The 19,517-nt window shown below is 38.3% G+C and overlaps 1 protein-coding gene across 3 annotated transcripts in view; it reads right to left on the reverse strand.

Annotated features, from left to right (window-relative positions):
* The window catches only part of LOC134741803 (uncharacterized), a 154,848-nt gene that overhangs the window by 67,230 nt on the left and 68,101 nt on the right, over positions 1–19,517 (reverse strand). For all 3 annotated transcript variants that reach the window (XM_063674710.1, XM_063674716.1, XM_063674703.1), the window contains exons 2-3: positions 17,673–18,050; positions 1,681–1,857 (exon numbers count right to left, since the gene is read on the reverse strand). In XM_063674710.1, coding sequence (XP_063530780.1) covers positions 1,681–1,857; positions 17,673–18,050 — 555 coding nt within the window. The remainder of the gene's footprint in view (positions 1–1,680; positions 1,858–17,672; positions 18,051–19,517) is intronic.

Here is a 19,517-nt window from a genome sequence, read left to right on the forward strand (position 1 = left end):
CTATTCTGTAGATACATCATGTCTTGATCAATTTTAAAGAAGGTTCCTCTCACAATAAATATGTAAAATTGTATGTATGTATGTTGACAACTGTAAAACAGTGTTCGTGATTTAATTAATTACCCACTGACGTAGTTACTCGTGGAATTAAAATTAATCTTAACTGTGTGTTATTTGCAATAATAATTATGGTGTCTTTTCTGTTTGCATGTACTGAATATACATATTTTTAACTAGCGACCCGCCCCGGTTTCGCACGGGTTACACAAAACCTAAACAAATTATACACCTAAACCTTCCTTAAGAATCTCTCTTATTGATAGGTGAAAACCGCATGAACATCTGTTCAGTAGTTTTTGAGTTTATCGTTAACATACATACACACACAGACAGACGCGGAGGGGGACTTTGTTTTATAAGGTTTATCACTACAATTGAAAGGTATTATTTGGAAATGCTTTGGTGCTTGCCATGGCTAAGAATGGAGGCTATTTTGTTGTAAATACATGTTACGTTCTGCAAATATTTTCGTTAATAAAAAAAACAGCCCGATTTAAAGATAAAATTGTCATTGCCAGTGTGCGGCCATATTTCTGCACTTCCGTGAGATATTTCGAGTATATGCCATTCATATAGGCTATTGAATTTAAAACAAATCATGTCATCAAGTATGATAAACTTTGTCGTACTGGTTATTCGAATTTTGGCTGTCGCTCGGCCAGCACAGAGTACTCACTATGTCCGACATTCGTTTTCACTCAGGTACATTTACTAATGATTTGATAGCACGTGGAAGAGATTCTAAAACTTATTAGGTACCTAGTTACTTTAACAAAGTGCTTATACTGCTTATGCATCATAACGGATATTTGGATCGAAACGTTATTGATATAACAAATTATTCTATTCTGTTTTACGAGGTCAAAGTAGGTAGGTACCGCGTTGAGTAGGTACATAGACAAGTTTACGAAACGGTTCAATAAAGCCTCGGAAAGTTTACGAAGTTGAGTTAGAAAATTTCTAAAGTTGTATTAATTGGACAGTTCGCATGTATTTAATTAGCGGAGCGGAATAAGAGTGAGTGACGCGGAATATATGAGTTAACAGAATCACAGAAGTGGTCTCAGGCGCCGAGTCGAGCGGATTCCGTGCGGACTCCGCTCGGCTTGCAACACTGATTTTCCGAACGCTTTCACCGCGCGAGCGAGTCAGCGGAGTGGATTCAGCGAGTAAAAATGGGTCCGCTGTGTCATGGCTAGTTTTGAACGGACTCCGTTGCTCGCTCCGCAAACACCGCTGGCAAATGAAGGCAAAAGTGCACCACCATTTTACTCCGGTCCACTCATTACCCTTTTTTTAGTAGAAAGCGGGTAGCGCCTAGGTACCTTCGTTTATAACTACTAATTATAGAGCTGGTCAGATGATGCAGTCCGAAGGTAGCCAAAGCAACTTCTCGATGGAAAAACGCAAACATATTGAGTTTAGGCTCCTTAGAAAGGTCTTGAAGAGTACTTGATAGACTTGTAAGGGAGCGGAAGTATAGCTATAAAAGTGTATTATATAATATAATTATAAATGACAGTCACTAGCTATGGAGTAAATTAATCAATATCCACACTTGCAATGAAGTCCGACTCCTTTAAGTGCCCAAGGAGCACGATATCTTAAACTTAAACTCACCATCATTGATGAATGGGTACATGACTCTCAGCTCCGCCTCGTACTCCTGCAGGGAGACGGCGGAGACAGCGGCGGGAACGATGGGCGGCACGTAGTCGTCCTCCGGCGACCGCTCCGAGCCGTAGCCCTGGTCGAAGCCCGGGTCCTGTAGCTTCCATACGGGCTCTGCGTCCGACCCTGCCGACAACGCGCGTCAATTGTTGAAAGGCAAGACAAGTCAACATATATTATATATTAAAAATAATCCCGTATTTATTTATCTTGGTCTATAATTAACGTTGCATTATGATGAAAGCACTAAATTACATAAAGTTTATAATTAAATGTTATGATGAAATAGTTAATTTAATGTATAGTTTTATAGTTGATTGAAATCTGTTAAATGTCTTTCTATGTCAAATAACTAGCGCGAGAGAAATAAGAAATCGATGACATTCGAAAATCCGAACGCCATTCACGAGTCATTATTAAAATAACAAAATTTTAATGAGGTGTACCGAATGATTTAACATTTTAAAAAAAGATCTAGGTATGCTATTTACTTATTTATTTATTTTATTTATTTAGGTATGGTATTTGGTTTGGTATGTTATTTTTTAACTAACTTCAGTTTCGAAGGAGAAGTAAAGAGCACACACGTAGTTGTAAAATGTTCGCTAAAAATTGTGTGTCGGTACTGTCGGTAGTTAGAATTACGTAGGGAGACCGAGGTGAGTTGTGACAGAGGAGAGTAGTGACATTGTCGATTTTTGGGACCTATTAACTGTTAGCGAGCTCGCAACAGTGCGCGTTTGGTAACTTGAACTTAACAAACGCGCGCTATTGCGAGTTCGTTATTAGTCAATAGATTCCAAAAAAATCGACGATGTCACAACTCTCCTCTGCCACAACTCACTTCGGTCTCCCTACTACGAGTGATATGATTAGATTAGACAATGCCTTAAATTTCGGTAGTTTCGAGCCACACTCTCTTGCTAACTGCGACGTTACACAGCGTACGAGTATAAGGTAAAATATCGGTTTGCGTGCCTCTACTTAGTTACGCCACAGCATACCTGCATCGTTACTCTTACTGATTTATATTGCTAACTCGCTTCTAGACTAGAGATGTATGAAAATATGTAGATTAATATACATATACATATGTATATTAAACGAACCGTGCTCCAGCTAACTTGAACTTAACAAACGCGCGCTATTGCGAGTTCGTTATTAGTCAATAGATTCCAAAAAAATCGACGATGTCACAACTCTCCTCTGCCACAACTCACTTCGGTCTCCCTACTACGAGTGATATGATTAGATTAGACAATGCCTTAAATTTCGGTAGTTTCGAGCCACACTCTCTTGCTAACTGCGACGTTACACAGCGTACGAGTATAAGGTAAAATATCGGTTTGCGTGCCTCTACTTAGTTACGCCACAGCATACCTGCATCGTTACTCTTACTGATTTATATTGCTAACTCGCTTCTAGACTAGAGATGTATGAAAATATGTAGATTAATATACATATACATATGTATATTAAACGAACCGTGCTCCAGCTAACTCGGGAGGAGGAACAATCCCGCCGAGAAGCATATAGAAATTTAGAAACTAAGTAGTGGGGTCTACACACCCGACCAACTAAATATTTTTAGCGATAATTCAAGTACCTACTAAGGACTTTTTTGTCCTTTGTGTACAACTTTCGAATACGCAGGGCATTACTCATACTAGATAAGATATCAGAACTATATTTAGATTAATTTTATTGACCTTTTGGAAGTTTTTATGTGAAATGCTTTTATTGCTTTCCGCAAAAACCCTGTTTCTTCGCCCATTTTACAAATCCGTTCTGACAATTTTGAACAATATTATATACTGCACTGGAAATCGATATACTGAAGAAATGCAATCATACGTCGCTTATAAGTCTCTAGTGGTTTTACTAATCGCCACTTACCTACGAATACGTAATATATCCAATAAAGACTAAAGCGAAAATACGTGTAGCGAAATGATTTACTCTATCGGCTACAATGCGAGTAGGTTACTTCACTGAAAGACTACGCGCAGGAAGAAACGAAAAACAAAACGAGGTCTGCTATTGACTTGCTTGAATTATACATACCAATTTCTCGAGGAGAAGATTATTCTAATACCAAAAGATATAAGCCCTATTGAGCAGCCGGCGTTTGGCAGTGTAACCTGTATAACTCGAAAATTTGTTGGTATAACGTAATGGCCAACCAGTCTTCTTTTACAGATTTGATTTACACCAGCACGACTTTTGCGAATGTTGAATTGTTGAGTAATGGCTGTTTCTTCCCAGCTTTTATGGAAGCAGCTTCGGAGGTAAAAAACAAAAGAAAATAAATGTCCTGCAAATACTGGCGACGGTACGGCGTGCTGAAAATGACCTGAACATTTGTTATTGCAGCTAAATTGAGTTTATTTTAAATTAAAATGTTAGTGCTGAAATCAGGGACCGGCCCGCTATCCCTTATCGGGGTTTTATAAGGGTATTGCATAAGGCTTAACTCACCATACCCTTTGCCAGACGAAACCCTTTGTTTTGGTTTTAAAAACCCTTATATAAAGCTACCACATTTGAGTAATCGGTAGCCCAAATACCCTTACAAAACCCTTATCATCCGCTCACCAACACCTTGCATATTGCTTATAAGGGTTAGCCTTATAAAGGGCTTCCCTTTTAGCATATAAGCGTGCTAATTTAAGTCGTCTACCTTGTTCATAAAGCACACATTACTTCGAATCCGAGCGATCGTCGGCGGCGACGGCGGCGTTCTTTGACTAGGCACGTATTTTCTTTCCTTTTCATACACTACCGTAGATATATACTAATCCTGTCTCTTTCACGCAAAGGGAAACCTTTATAAAAAGCGCTTAAAGATAAGGGTAACCCTTATTAAGGGCTAGCCTTATATTTGGTTAGCTTTTCAATAAGGGTTAGTCAAAGGTAAGGGTATGAATGGGCTTGCAGTTTAAAAGGGAAAGTCTTTCAATGTGTTAGCCGTGTTTAAGTGTCGCCCATTGAAAGGGTTTTATCGCGGAAAGGGTTGTCCGGTCCCTGGCTGAAATTTGAACAAGTGAAACTTAAATATCGTATAAGGGTAATTTGGTTTTTAATTTAGAACCGTCTTTGTTTCTATAAGTGTTCAAAACTCGATTTCAATTAAATGTACACAAGAATTAACTCACTAGAGAATCAAAACTTATATAAAATTAAACCGTCGAGAAAATGTACTTCGGCGAGAGCATTAAAAAATTAATGGTACCTAATAAGTTATAAGGGGTCGTTCTAACCCGGCTAAGCACGTCGAGTTGACAAATCTGCAGCGGCACGGCACGCAGCCGCACTGGGTTGTTTTCACTAGCCGTGACGTCATGCTGCGCCGCGGGTCAAGGCCGAGAAGGGATCATTTTCATAGTTGACGGAGGAAGCACAATTCAAAGAAACTTCAGAGGCAGCTAATCCATACTTCCATTCTAATATTATAAATGCGAAAGTCTGTCTGTCTGTCTGTGTGTTACCTTTTCACGATTAAACCGCTGAACCGATTTAGTTGAAATTTGTCATAGAGATAGTTTGAGTCCCGAGGAGAACATAGGATAGTTTTTATCCCGAAAACCATCCCTTAAGAATTTAAAGATTAATGAAGTGCCTGATAATTTGTGTACATAAGCAATTAAGCATATGCTCAAATTGCATGATTGCTATTACATTTTATCCAGGCTCTATTCTTAATCTAGCTGCGGTTACTAAGTCCACGCAGACGAAGTCGCGGGCAAAAGCTAGTTAAAAATAAATCACGATAGCAGGATCGGAAACTGCGATCTTAAAATTGTAATCGGGCAAATTCAAGACTGATTATTTAGCATAATAATAATTCAGCCTATATACGTCCCACTGCTGGGCATAGGCCTCCTCTCATGCGGGAGAGGGTTTTGGGCTATAGTGCCCACGCTGGCCCAATGCGGGCTGGGTACTTCACATACACCTTTGAATCTCTCACGATGTTTTCCTGCATGGAAAAGCTAATAGTGGTAAATTTATATCAAATGATACTCCGTACATAAGTTCCGAAAAACTCATTGGTACGTGCCAGGATTTGAACCCGCGACCTCCGGATTGAGAGATTTGAGAGTCAGACGTAAAATCCACATGGCCCCCACCGCTTTTTATTCACTCAGCCACCACTGGTTTTTATTTAGATTTTTCATCAACTTAAACGAACTTTGAATATATTATCATTATCACTCCCCAGAGCTTTTTGTGAGGAGATTGCGGATTGTTCCCGTCGCCCATCCGATTTGTCTTCTGTGATCAGTTAAGGAATGGGGCAAGTGTAAGTAAGTACATTATTAATCCCAATGGAGCGGTCTGGGGCGTAGCCCGACGTTGATGTATCGCCGGAAAACGTATTAAAAATAACCTTAGCTTACTTAGCATTAAATACCGACTTCAAATGGGTTTAATTTTTATTATCCCTTCTTAAAAATATATACGCTAGCAACTGATATGTTTGATTGAAGTCGGTGCCAAGACAAATCTTAAAAGAGTCAGCACATTGTCGAACCAAATGCCGACCCTGATGCGGTTCGATAAGAAAGAAAGCTGTCCCACTCGTCTTTTGGGGTTTATTCATCGATCTTGTAACTATTTTGCACCGACTTCAAACATATCAGTTGCTAGCCCATAGAAAAGAATAATATTTAAAATTGTCCTTTGTGAAGTCGATTTTCTTTTATTTATAAAAGGTTTTATTTTTGCATTTATACTTTTAAGTTTCTACAAAGATAGATATAACTCCGTAATAGATGGATACAGTCTAAGGAAAAAACGTGCCTCGATAATCAAGAAAAATTGATTCTCGTTCAGAGGGCGCTACTAGCTTTGGCTTACTGTCGTATAGATGGCGTTGACGGTTTCGTTTGTTATTTAACAATTTTAACGCATATCAGTGAAAGAACATGGGTCAAAATCATAAAAATAATTAATACATACATACATACATATAATCACGCCTATTTCCCGGAGGGGTAGGCAGAGACCACGGATTTCCACTTGCTACGATCCTGACATACCTCTTTCGCTTCCTTCACTTTCATAACATTCCTCATACACGCTCGCCGGTTTAGGGTGCTCTTGACCTGGCCTTTCTTTAGGATTTCCCCGATCTGATCAGAGGAAGTCCGCCGAGGTCTGCCCCTTCCAACTCCCGTTTCTACCTCTCCCATATACACTCTCTTTGTTAGCCTTCTTTCACTCATTCTTTCCACGTGTCCAAACCATCTCAACATACCTTTCTCAATTTTTGTCACTACTTCTTCGCTCAGTCCACACTTTTCCCTTATCACACTGTTCCTAATTCTATCTTGTAATCTCACACCACACACACTTCTCAACGCTCTCATTTCCATTGCATTCACTTGGCTCTAATGCCTCTTCTGCCATACCCAACTTTCGCTACCATACATAAGTGTAGGCACCAGCACCCCTCTATGCACAGCCAAACGTGCCTTTTGCGACACCTTCTGGCTGCTCATAAAAGCGTTAAGTGCCCCATTCACGCGATTTCCAGCACTCACTCTCCTTTCAATATCTTTATCATGCTTACCGTCCCTAGTGAATAATGTTCCCAGATACACAAACTCTTTCACTTGTTCTACTCTTTCTTGACCAATCAAAATTCCACAGTTTGTCATATAAATTTTCAAATACCATAACTTTCGTCTTACTTACATTTATTTTCATTCCTTTCCTTTCAAAAGATCCATGCATTCTAGTTACCATCTCCTGCAACTCTTCACCCGATGACGCTAGCAATACCAGGTCATCAGCGTAAAGAAGACATTTGACGGGTAGCCCACTCATTCTCAGCCCACATTCATCATTTCTCAAATCATGCAAACTACTGTCCATGAACAGATTAAACAGCCACGGTGACGCTACACATCCCTGCCTAACACCCTTTTCGATGCTAAACCACTCAGTGTACGACCCGTTTACTGTCACACAAGCACTGGAATCCTCATAGAGCGATTTCAGTGCCTGAATGAGACGGCCGCTCAATCCATACACCGACAGTACCGACCAAAGTTCATTCCTCACCACTCTGTCATAAGCCTTTTCCAAATCCACGAAAGCGCAATAGACCTTCTGAATAATTAATGCAAATAAAAAAAATCATTTATCCATATTTAAATACATTTTATCATATTTTTATAAATATTTATTTTTAGTTTTAAAGTGTGTCGACAAATGGCACTGAATTTACTGGGGTTACAAAATTTACTATGACAGTGCCGCTCTAGTATAAGTTACTCTATGGTTTCTATTATGTACGAGTGGCGTAGCATTCTGCAGGACTCGTTCCTGTCTGGCCAAACAGTCATGTTACTAAAAAGTGTCGTACTTCGGGTACGTTTCAAGTTTCACTGTCTCGATGCATCAAGAACTCCCTCAATTCCTCATGTAACCCATTATTGAAACTGGACTTTGACAAAAATGTTCCTTAAACACTTGCTAGCTTAACCAGCTTAACGAAAAAGACAAATCGCCGAACGATGAAAAATATGCGTCTTTTTCAAAAACTTTCTAATTTCATCCCCCGTTAATGGTAGAATTCAAAGTATCTTTTTCGCGTCATAAATGTTATAATAAATGTTGTAAGTTTGCGAAACTTTTTTACAGCCATCAATCAGATGGTAATAATAATATTCTGATGGATGTTACCGAGTAAAGTTGGATTAAAAGTGGAGTAACTAGGAATAGTTAGAGGTTACTTTGGAAATTAATTGTATCGAGCGAAGTCTCATAATTCGTGTATCGGAAGCTTATAAATTAAAGATAATATAATCAAGACCTATATATTTTTTTTCCACGTCTATCTACGAATATCAACGTCTCTTAGAAAAATATGATCATATAAGAGTTTTCGCTAGGGAATGCAATCCCGCATGAGGAATTCAATCCTGGTATTTAGCGGGATTGTCAGTCTCAGTCCCGCGGGATCCCAGTATTTGCGGGATCCCGCAAGTTACTATACAAGAATTAGAATTAGAATTAGAATTGTTTATTGCACTCATATTAGTATACAGTTCTTAAAACTATTTAATACAGTTCTACATGAACCCTGTAAGGGTATAGCAATATACTTAACACTAACTTATGACATAACATGCATCATAGGCATAAGCCAATTCCTAAAGACTAGTGTACAATTTATAATGGTCACTCTTGTAACCTTTTTTGAAACTTTTATCGGTGCCGGTAACGTTATTAGTCCATATTATCGTTAAAAAAATCATTTAATGTGTAGTATGCTTTTTTTACTAGGTAAGTTTTTAATGCATTTTTAAAGTTACTATAATTATTTATTTCTTTTATTTCGTTTGGGATTTTATTATATATTTTTATGGCCATGCCAAAGGGGCCTTTATGGATCATCTGCAAAGTAGAGTTTGGTGTGGCTAGTCTAGTTTTAGGTCTTAGGTTGGCCGATCGCGAGTATTGGGGAAAGAGGTTTTCATTATTCTTTACGAATAGACACACTTCCAGTATGTACATGGAGATTAAGGTCAGGATTCTTAACTTTATGAAGTGAGGTTTGCAGCTTTCCGGTTGATGAATGTTCACAAGGATCCTAACGCAGTGTTTTTGTAATAAAAAAAGATTGTTCACACTTGGACTATTACCCCACAGTATAATTCCATATTGTAACCAAGAGTGAGCATAGGCGTAGTATGCATTTGTGGCTATTTTTATGTCAGTACATTTTTTTAGGTGATATAGTGCGTAAATGAAGCTACTTAATTTGCTACTTATTTTATTTATGTGATCTTTCCAGTTAAGGGCTGAGTCTATGTTAACACCCAAGAATACCGTTGAACTTATTGATTCTATTTTATTATTGTTGTAAGAGTAATTAATGTTTAATGTTCGCTTTTGGAAAGGTTTAAATTGTATAATTTTAGTTTTTTCGTAATTAACTTGTAAGTTGTGGTCGCTGAGCCAGGTTACAACTTCTTTTAAGGTAGAGTTTAGATCACTGTTCAAGTTTTGTTCGTTTTCGCACGATATAACAAAAGAAATATCGTCAGCAAACAAGGTACATGGGCTATTTATTATTTTGGGCAAATCATTTATGTAGATAAGGAATAAACATAACAATTTTACGAACTGGTACTAAATTTGAAGGTTTAAAACAAAAAAGTAAACAAAATTTAGAAATAGTACATTGTGTATTATGGGCGGTAAACAAAAATGTAAGAACGAGTGTAATTAATAACATGAATTCGTAATTCCTGTACCGTGGCACACCAAATGTTCCTCACAAGTCTCATCACACTTGTGACAAAAAAAGAGGGAAAAAGTAAAACTTCTGCTTAATTTCGGTACGTACACACCTCTAGGAATCCAAATTTAGGATTTAGATTAAATTTAGATCTAGCAAGTGTGACGTAAAAATACACTACAACCCCAGGTCGAAATTTACGGACCGCATCGCCTAACACCTTTTACGAGCAAGTGAGATGAAAAATTCTTTATTAAACTTTTTTAGAATAAATATTAGACATTACTGGTATAAAATACGCCCCATAGTTTTATTATTGTTTGACTGAACTTGCATTTATCACTGCGAATCTTCCGCCTTCAAAAAATACTTTCACGCACAGCGTAAATTTCCTAGTATAGTAGGTACTGTTGCTGTACTGCCAGTACTTGAAAACTCTTTATACACCGTCTCCAACATACTTAACTTAACAGTACATACAAGCAAAAATATTTGTTCATATAAATAAATGTTTATTTTAGAATTCTCAAGAACTCAATTCACAAGATAGCAAAAAATAGACAAATTCGGGCGAAATTCTCTTCCGTGTCCCTTCCCCCTTCCTCCACAGATGCATCTAGGCTCGGTGAAGAACTTTCGCCAGTAGGAGACGTGTTACTTGTACTTAGTAACACTTAATAATCACGTCGCTCCTAAATCCCGCAAATCCCGCGGGATCCCGCTTAATTTACGCGCGGGATTAATCCCGAAAATTGCATGCGGGATCCCGGTATTTCGGGATCCTGGTATCCCGGTATTGCATTCCCTAGTTTTCGCCTTCTGGCTCAGGGAACCTGATGGCCTTAAGTCAAATCGCAAAGAAAAAAATATACATTGGGGGTAGGTTCATTCAAGTATAATACTAACCTTGTTCATCTTCGTCATCCGATGACCATGTAAAAATAACTCTACGATGACCTTTTTTACGCGAAAGTTGCTGATCTATTCTTCTGATTTATTCTCGTATTTCTTGTTCCGAATCCAAATCACTTTCCTCTTCCTATGCGCCATCTTGAGAAGCGTTTGAATATTCGATACGAGGAAAAACAGAATGAGGGCGGCGGATCGTCGAAGCCGGATGGTGGTGAGAGTATTAGTGTTGCAATTTCAACGTTTTAAATTACCCTCTTAATATCCGTGTAAGGCGTGGGATACCAGCTACAAATAGTAAACCTAATTGCGAAGAAGGAAGTCGGGAAATATAATAATTGATAATCCTCCTGAGGCAGTAGGGTAATAAACCAACTAAGTTCTCATTTTGTTGTAAGTAATTAGCACTGATGTTTTTAAAATATTGACAAATTTAACAATGGGGCTTGTAAACGAAACATTATGTCAGTGACGCTTCCAACGGAATGTTAATAACAGAGCAATATACGGGCGTAATCCATCTTGTAGGAATCCGGTAATTACCTGAGTAATGTGCAAAGATATTGGGTTGAGTTAATTAAAGCCAAAGAGACCATCTGGTGCTGTATAAGTGGGACTATTTATATGATTGTTTATGTACTATTGTAGAGAGTATTGCTTAGGCTTTGGAGATCCAGTAAACCCCAACTCGTGCCAATGAGTTAACTGAAACATTATGCATGAAATATCGTTTGCAATTTACCAGTCGCATTACGGTTAGGACTTTACAGCAAAAACGGCTAGAACAATTTTAAAAATTAATATTGTCTCAGATGTGGAAGTGAGTGCCAAAAGCGAGACAAATAAATATATACATAATAAACTTTAGGTCCTTGTTCCGAAATCTTTTACGTTTTTGACTAATGGGAAGTATCTATATAACCAACAATGTCCAGTCGTAAAAATCTTCGAGAATGCTACGATTTATGTCAAAATTCAGAGATAATTTACATTCCGTATTTACCCAATATTGAAAGTTTTATGTAGCGTGTATTGGTGCGACTGGGAATCGATGGTCACAAGTCTATTTTTAGCCAGACGTTTATAGGCGACGCTCTTACCAAGTGACGTTACCTTAATGGCTTGATGTTTCTTCAACGATAGACACGATTCACATGATACTCTTAACGTCTTTGCAGAAAATAAAGTCAGGAATTAGGTCAACGAGGGCTGGCAAGTAATGATGACTATAGTATGTTATCCTCGTAAGTCCCCGCGTACTTGTACGTACAAGTACAAATTAAATTCGAGTTTTGAACTCATATAGAAATAAAAGAAAGTTCCAAATTCAAAAGCGCCAAAATTGCCCTGGGTCTTACGAGGTGCGATAAGCCTTAAGGGGCCCACTGATTATCAGTCCGCCGGACGATATCAGCCTGTCAGTTAGAACGAAAATTTGACAGTTCGGAACAACTGACAGGCCGATATCGTCCGGCGGACTGATAATTAGTGGGCCCCTTTATATATTTATTTTAGCTACAGTATGACATGAAGTAAGCAACTGTACGACTGAAACGAGAGGTGAACTGCTATGTCTGCTATAGACCAACAAGAGAATAGTATTTCTACCTTTACTTTCTTTTCAAAAGTTATAAATCCTAAATTTTAATATTAAAAACGCATCTTTCATATTTTGCAGTTAACTTTTCCCACTTTATAAATGAATTAGGAGGATTATAATTTATCAAAATAGTTTCCAAAATATAAAATTTATTAAGATTTCTTCGATAAATAAAGCTACGTTGGTCCCAACATTGTGAAATTCGTTTACGTATCGAGTCAAGCTCAGTCGACCAGGGAAGTTGCGCCCCGAGGGTGGCATCGGTCGGAAACTTTGTACTTCTTTCTATCGAAGCAAAGCAATAATTTCCAGTGCTCCTATCTTCTTTTAAAATTCGCTTTTGATTTTAACGGTGACTGGAAATGTTTTACAAATTTTCTGGTGAAAACAAAAAATATTTGCACAAAATATTTTTGGATTAAATTAACCAAAACTGACCGGCACAGAAATAGGACAAGGTGAAATAATCACTAATTATTAGTCCGAAATATTAGTTATAGTTGTATGAACTTTTACTATCTAAAAGTAGTTTAGTAAGTAGTTACGTGCATCTTCTTAGCAAGGAATTAAATCAATTAAAAACTTTTATAAAAAAAAGAAAAACCGACTTCAAAAAGGATGAAATAAAATATTATCCTTTTTAGGGTTCCGTGTTTAAGTATATGCGTTACCAACTGATATGTTTGAAGTCGGTGCCAAGCCAAATTTTAAACCATATATTCATAGTAATTTTGCAGTGCAATTCGATAAAGATACATAGATATAGAAGTGTCCTCCGTGGGCGATTTCGTTGCGAACTCGAACGCCTTGGGCCGGCCGCGCCGTGCCGCGTCGCTTCGCTTCGCGTTAGCGAGTGTTCGCCTATGTAAGACGCAGCGTACACGACGACAATAAACGAACTTTCTGTATACCTCAGAACAGAACACACGGTTGAACCTTCTTGGCGCAGTTCGTACCATGCTTGTCGGCACGTTAGTGTAAATCTAATACGTTTTGTCGTCGTATTTTTTTAAAGAGCATTTCTTACTCATTCTTGAACAGTCATAGCAAGCAAGTGTGGGATTGGGACTGAGTTATTTTCTGTCGCTTATCCAGAGGACTACATTTCAAAATATAAAACAATTCAAGGAACCTTCATGCAAAATTTCAGCTAAAGTGGTTCAGTTGTTTAGCCATGAAAAGGTAACAAAGAGGCAGACATAATTGCTTTCACGTTTATAATATTTGTACAGTTGTAATGGGATTTATAGACATAATGCTGATTATTTTTGACTGGTATTGTTACTACTTGGAGTACATGGCTTGGCACCGACTTCAAACATATCAGTTGGTAACGCATATACTTAAACACGGAACCCTAAAAAGGATAATATTTTATTTCATCCCTTTTGAAGTCGGTTTTTCTTTTTTTTTATAAAAGTTTATTTTTCCATTTTTAGTTTTAAGACATTGTTAAGAGCGTGACGCATGAATAAAAAACATAATTATGTTTAACTGTAAATTCGTAAACTTTATTAAATAATCAGAATTTTCCTCGAGTCAGTCTGGGAAATCATTCCTGTCACTAAATTCATTCTCCGCCCCGCCACTGACCCAATCCCTCAAACCCCCCGATCACTCAACCTCAAAGCACATCAACCCCTGATCACTGAAACCCTCGACCCTAAACCACCAACCCTTCAACCGCCATTCCCCGACCCCTAACCCCAGACCCCTTAAAATATTATCCTTTTTAGGGTTCCGTGTTTAAGTATATTCGTTACCAACTGATATGTTTGAAGTCGGTGCCAAGCCAAATTTTAAACCATATATTCATAGTAATTTTGCAGTGCCATTCGATAAAGATACATAGATATAGAAGTGTCCTCCGTGGGCGATTTCGTTGCGAACTCGAACGCCTTGGGCCGGCCGCGCCGTGCCGCGTCGCTTCGCTTCGCGTTAGCGAGTGTTCGCCTATGTAAGACGCAGCGTACACGACGACAATAAACGAACTTTCTGTATACCTCAGAACAGAATACACGGTTGAACCTTTTTGGCGCAGTTCGTACCATGCTTGTCGGCACGTTAGTGTAAATCTAATACGTTTTGTCGTCGTATTTTTTTAAAGAGCATTTCTTACTCATTCTTGAACAGTCATAGCAAGCAAGTGTGGGATTGGGACTGAGTTATTTTCTGTCGCTTATCCAGAGGACTACATTTCAAAATATAAAACAATTCAAGGAACCTTCATGCAAAATTTCAGCTAAAGTGGTTCAGTTGTTTAGCCATGAAAAGGTAACAAAGAGGCAGACATAATTGCTTTCACGTTTATAATATTTGTACAGTTGTAATGGGATTTATAGACATAAATGGAGTAATCGGAGTAATCGCTGAAATCATTATCATCAAAACAATCATCATCATCAGCTCCACTTCATCAAATTGGTGGTTTTCGAGAAAAAATGCTCAAGTTGCTTAAGAAAACGACCAAATCACCATACATGTGCCTTTAAAAATTGAGGAGTTCCCTCAATTCCTCATGGATCCCATCATCAGAACACCACCAGATTAATGTGGGACCACCTTGGAGGTAGTTCCTTTTAAACAAAAAAAGAATTGTTCAAGTCGGACCACGGGTCTCGGAGTAATCGCTGAACATCCTACATTAAAAAAATCATCATCACTATCTTCAAAACAATCATCATTATCAGGTCCACTTCATCAAATTGGTCGTTTTCAAACCACCCAAATCACCATACATGTGCCTTTAAATATTGAGGAGTTCCCTCAATTCCTCAGGGATCCCATCATCAGATCAGAACCAGATTAATATGGGACCAACTTGGAAGTAGCTCCTTTCGAACAAAAAAAGAATTACGCAAATCGGACCACGGGTCTCGGAATAATCGGTGAACATACATAAAAAAAAAAAAAAAAAAATAGCCACAACCGAATACAGAACCTCCTCCTTCTATGAAATTGAAGTCGGTTAAAAATATTGTAAGCTATACATTAGTACCCGTACCATGAGTCACTTGACAGTGTCAACACTGACATAATATCGCACTAATATGTCAGTACGAGCGAGATGCATACAAAGTAAGTTATGTTCAGGCTAGCGATTATGTCAGTTCCAAACTGGTGGTAGCCACTTAGGTGCGACGAAAAATATTGTGCTGCTATTTCACCATTACGAACCAGTCTTTGTCTCTGAACTTCAAAATAATAAAAATGTAGGTACTTATAAAATTTCTATTACGCAATCCAAAATCTGTGGGGTAAATAAACGTGTCTACATTTTCATGAATTACCTATACCTAGGCGCCAAAAGCACGGGGAAGTGGATCGATAGCCAAGGCATTGGGGTTTCGCTCAAGGTGTTCAGCCGGTCGTACGGCCACCTATTAAAAAGCTATTTGCGAACCCTCAAGGGAATATGACTGTAATGACACGAACACTAGTTTACTATGCGCCAATGCACCGTTAAACATGACTGTACATAATATATTAGTCTGCCTACACTTACTTAATTATTAAATTAACTTATACATGTAGTTACCTGATGATAATATTTAGTTAACAGACAGCTTTAATTTTTTTAGTTCTTTAAACTTTTCATATTTTACTTATTACAAGTGTTCGGTATATGTACGCACAAATACTACGTATTTTTATTACTAGCATATTCCAAAACGGGACCAGCCTAAAACGGAACGCTTTTCTCAAAGCGCGAAACACTGGAAGCTCTAGTGTTGCCAAACAATTTTCAACGATCTCAGTCGAAACGCCGTCGCTATATAACAGCACAGAATAAGTAATAGTATTATCATCTAATAGCTCGCTCCGTAGCTTGAGCTGAGCCTCAAAACCATACCAAGTGTGTCCACGCCAGCCTACGACGCCAGATTACTACATTCATCATCGAAGGAACCAAGATCAGGGGCCCCTGGAGAAAGTCTACCACGTCATACACCAGGTCAGTCCCAAACCAAGGTCTATGCTAGCTAAGCAGCTAGCATTTCCTTAACAACAAGTATACACATTAACCAAATCTTTCTGACTGCAGTAACCTCGACGGGTTATTGTTTGTACTCACGTAAACAAGTAGATAAAGTTTTATGGTACTATTCATGAAGCAACTAAGTACTAGCATTATGTAAAGGAGTTGTTGCAGTTAAATAGAGGTTGCATTAAAGCGGATGAAAGAACAATTGCCTTAAATAAAATAATAAACCGGCCAAGTGCGAGTCGGACTTGCGCACCGAGGGTTCCGTACATTTTAGTATTTGTTATTATGGCGGTAACAGAAATACATCATCTGTGAAAATTTTAACTGTCTAGCCATCGGTTCATGATATAGTTGAGATACAGCCTGGTGACAGACAGACGGACAGACGGACAGCGGAATCTTAGTAATAGGGTCCCGTTTTTACCCTTTGGGTACGGAACCCTAAAAAATATGTAATCGTAAGTTCAGTTAATAAAATAAAACATATCATCGCACTAACTAACAAATATGAAGTACTAATTTAAAGTGAGCGTGTCATTGACAAAGCTTTGCTAATCAAAGTGGCCTCAGCTGGCCACAGCGGCGGCGCCCGAATGTCACTCCGCGTGACGTATACTCGTAGTCTCGTACCTACGCTAACATCGAATGACCCAGGAGAGATCACTCGGTCAAATACACCAAATTTATAGTGTCAGTACTGTCAGTAGATGCCGCTTATGTGCTTATGTTGCTTGCACGGAAAATGTGGTATTTTTGTATCTCATACAAAAAATAACCGTGTGGAATGTAAAACTCGTGAGCGAGTGAGTGAACGCTTTATATTTTGAAGTATTATAACAAATATTTTCAGATTATTATCATGACTGTTATTGATATTTAATGTAAATTGAAATTCATTCAATTCTGGATACATTCATGTTTGATATTGATATAGCAACAGATATTCACTGTATTTAAATTAATGAACTACAAACATATAAATGCTTTAACGAAAACTGCAAATTTGCGATGACGTTCAATGAACTTGCATAACAGGGCATTCGTCACGTCGTTTTAAAAATACAACATAGCATTTAAATTGTATTAAATCTGAACCCAGATTAATACTTCGAATTGTGGAAACGAGAACATGTCCTGACGCAATAGCAATTAAAATAAGACAATTATTGAATATTCATTGATTAACTCACCAGATTTGGACACTCGGTATCGTAGTCCGCGTCCTCCTTTAGGATGTGTTCTGTTGTATGTTCCGAACTCCCCATAGCTGTTGTTCACCCGGCTGTATTCAGCTAAATGTCTATTTCCGTCCAAATGATTTGGCAGCGACCTGTTCCAGCCCATGGCGTCGCCCACCACAGATCCGCAGACGGAACTTTCAGTCTGGCTCTTGGTGTCGCCATTGCAAAGGTCGCCACTAGACCTGGCGCGTCGACCTTTTAGCCCTTTGGCGGAGTGCTGGCTGATGTTAGAGCCCATACCGTGGCGGGACCTCAGCAGGGCCCCGCCCCCCGCATCGCGCCAATCTTCTGTTGACTGATCGTTACTCCAGCGGCAGTTGCGGTTATCTGCAAATAAGCAGAAAAATCCCTTTAAAAATTCATTCTTACGACACAAATTAAACACGAATCCTGCATACGTTGCCTCTACAGGAACAAAGTGAAAGTAATCCAATGTTATTTCGAAGCACGCACCTATATAGATTTAGTTTATTTCGCTTCGCAAGGCTCGGATACAATGCCGTATTACAAAATCCATTTCGAGAGCGTTTCATATAAATTGTTTGTGACTGCTCAGTCAAGATCTAAAGCTAAGCTGTAGATAACTTGTATACTGCGCCGTCGAGCCTTTAAGACGAAAGTGGAGAACTCGCGCGAAGTCGCCATTTCATACAAACGTAGTCCTCATTTTCCTCTCTGGATATTAACATTATTGAAAATATTTTGACACAATTTGTTAAGTTAAAAATTCGAATAAAATCAAACATAGGGGGTTTGATTTTATTCGAATTTTTAATTATTATAAGAGTAAAGCGAGATTTACATTACGAAATTAGTGTCATGCATGTTGAAATCAGTTTCACGAAAGTAGTTTCCAGTTTCGATATATGCGAAAGTCATTTCGTGAAATAATTAGTAGCGTGAAATTCACAGTATAAGTGACCATGGCCCCATCAGTATCGAAGCTACACGTCCGCACAGCGCAGGCACTTTAGCGACACTAGTTTTTCACGTCGCATTTACACTACGAAATTAGTTGCATGACACTAATTACACCAAAAAATCGCGCAGGGCACAAAATTGCCTTGCTTTTATGAAATTAATGCATCCATTACGAAAATATTAAGTTACACGTGAAACTGTTGGTAAAACGAATGTCACGAAATCAAATTCACACCACCAATTTGGTAATGTAATTCCGGCTTTAGGAGCATTTAAAAATTTGTATAAGATCTGTTATTCGCTCCAAATTTTTACAATAATAAAAAAAACGATAAATGTCAAACATAGGGGCATAGCTATGGTTAATATACATCAATAATATATATAAAAATATTTATCATAATGTCAATATCCAGAGAGGGAAATGGAGACTACGTTTGTATGGAGAAACGGCCGCCTTAGGTCTGGCTCTTGGTGTCGCCTTTCCTTTTAATGTAGAAGTGTGATCGGAGGCTCTTCACTCCCACACATACTTACGACCATACCATTGTCTGGGTATGTGAGTCGTGTTATTTACATAGTACCTAGTGCATAATGAACTCGCATTTTAAAATGTCCTACGTGCATTAATATGACACTTTACATAAGTCATGTCATACTTTATAGAAGTCATGTCAAGTCAATATTGAAGTCGAGCTCCAAGATCTTCTCTTTTTGTTTGCGTTGAACTACCGATTTTTCTGTGGTACTTATTAAGTCATGGTTTTTTATTGTTTTCGCTTTCTTCAATGAATGTCGACAAAACTAAGTGTTATTAGCACCCATAGTACACGTTGTGCTTAGTTTGGGGTTAGGTTGATCTGTGTAAGATAT

Source organism: Cydia strobilella, chromosome 1 (assembly GCF_947568885.1).
Source record: "Cydia strobilella chromosome 1, ilCydStro3.1, whole genome shotgun sequence".
NCBI lineage: Eukaryota > Metazoa > Arthropoda > Insecta > Lepidoptera > Tortricidae > Cydia > Cydia strobilella.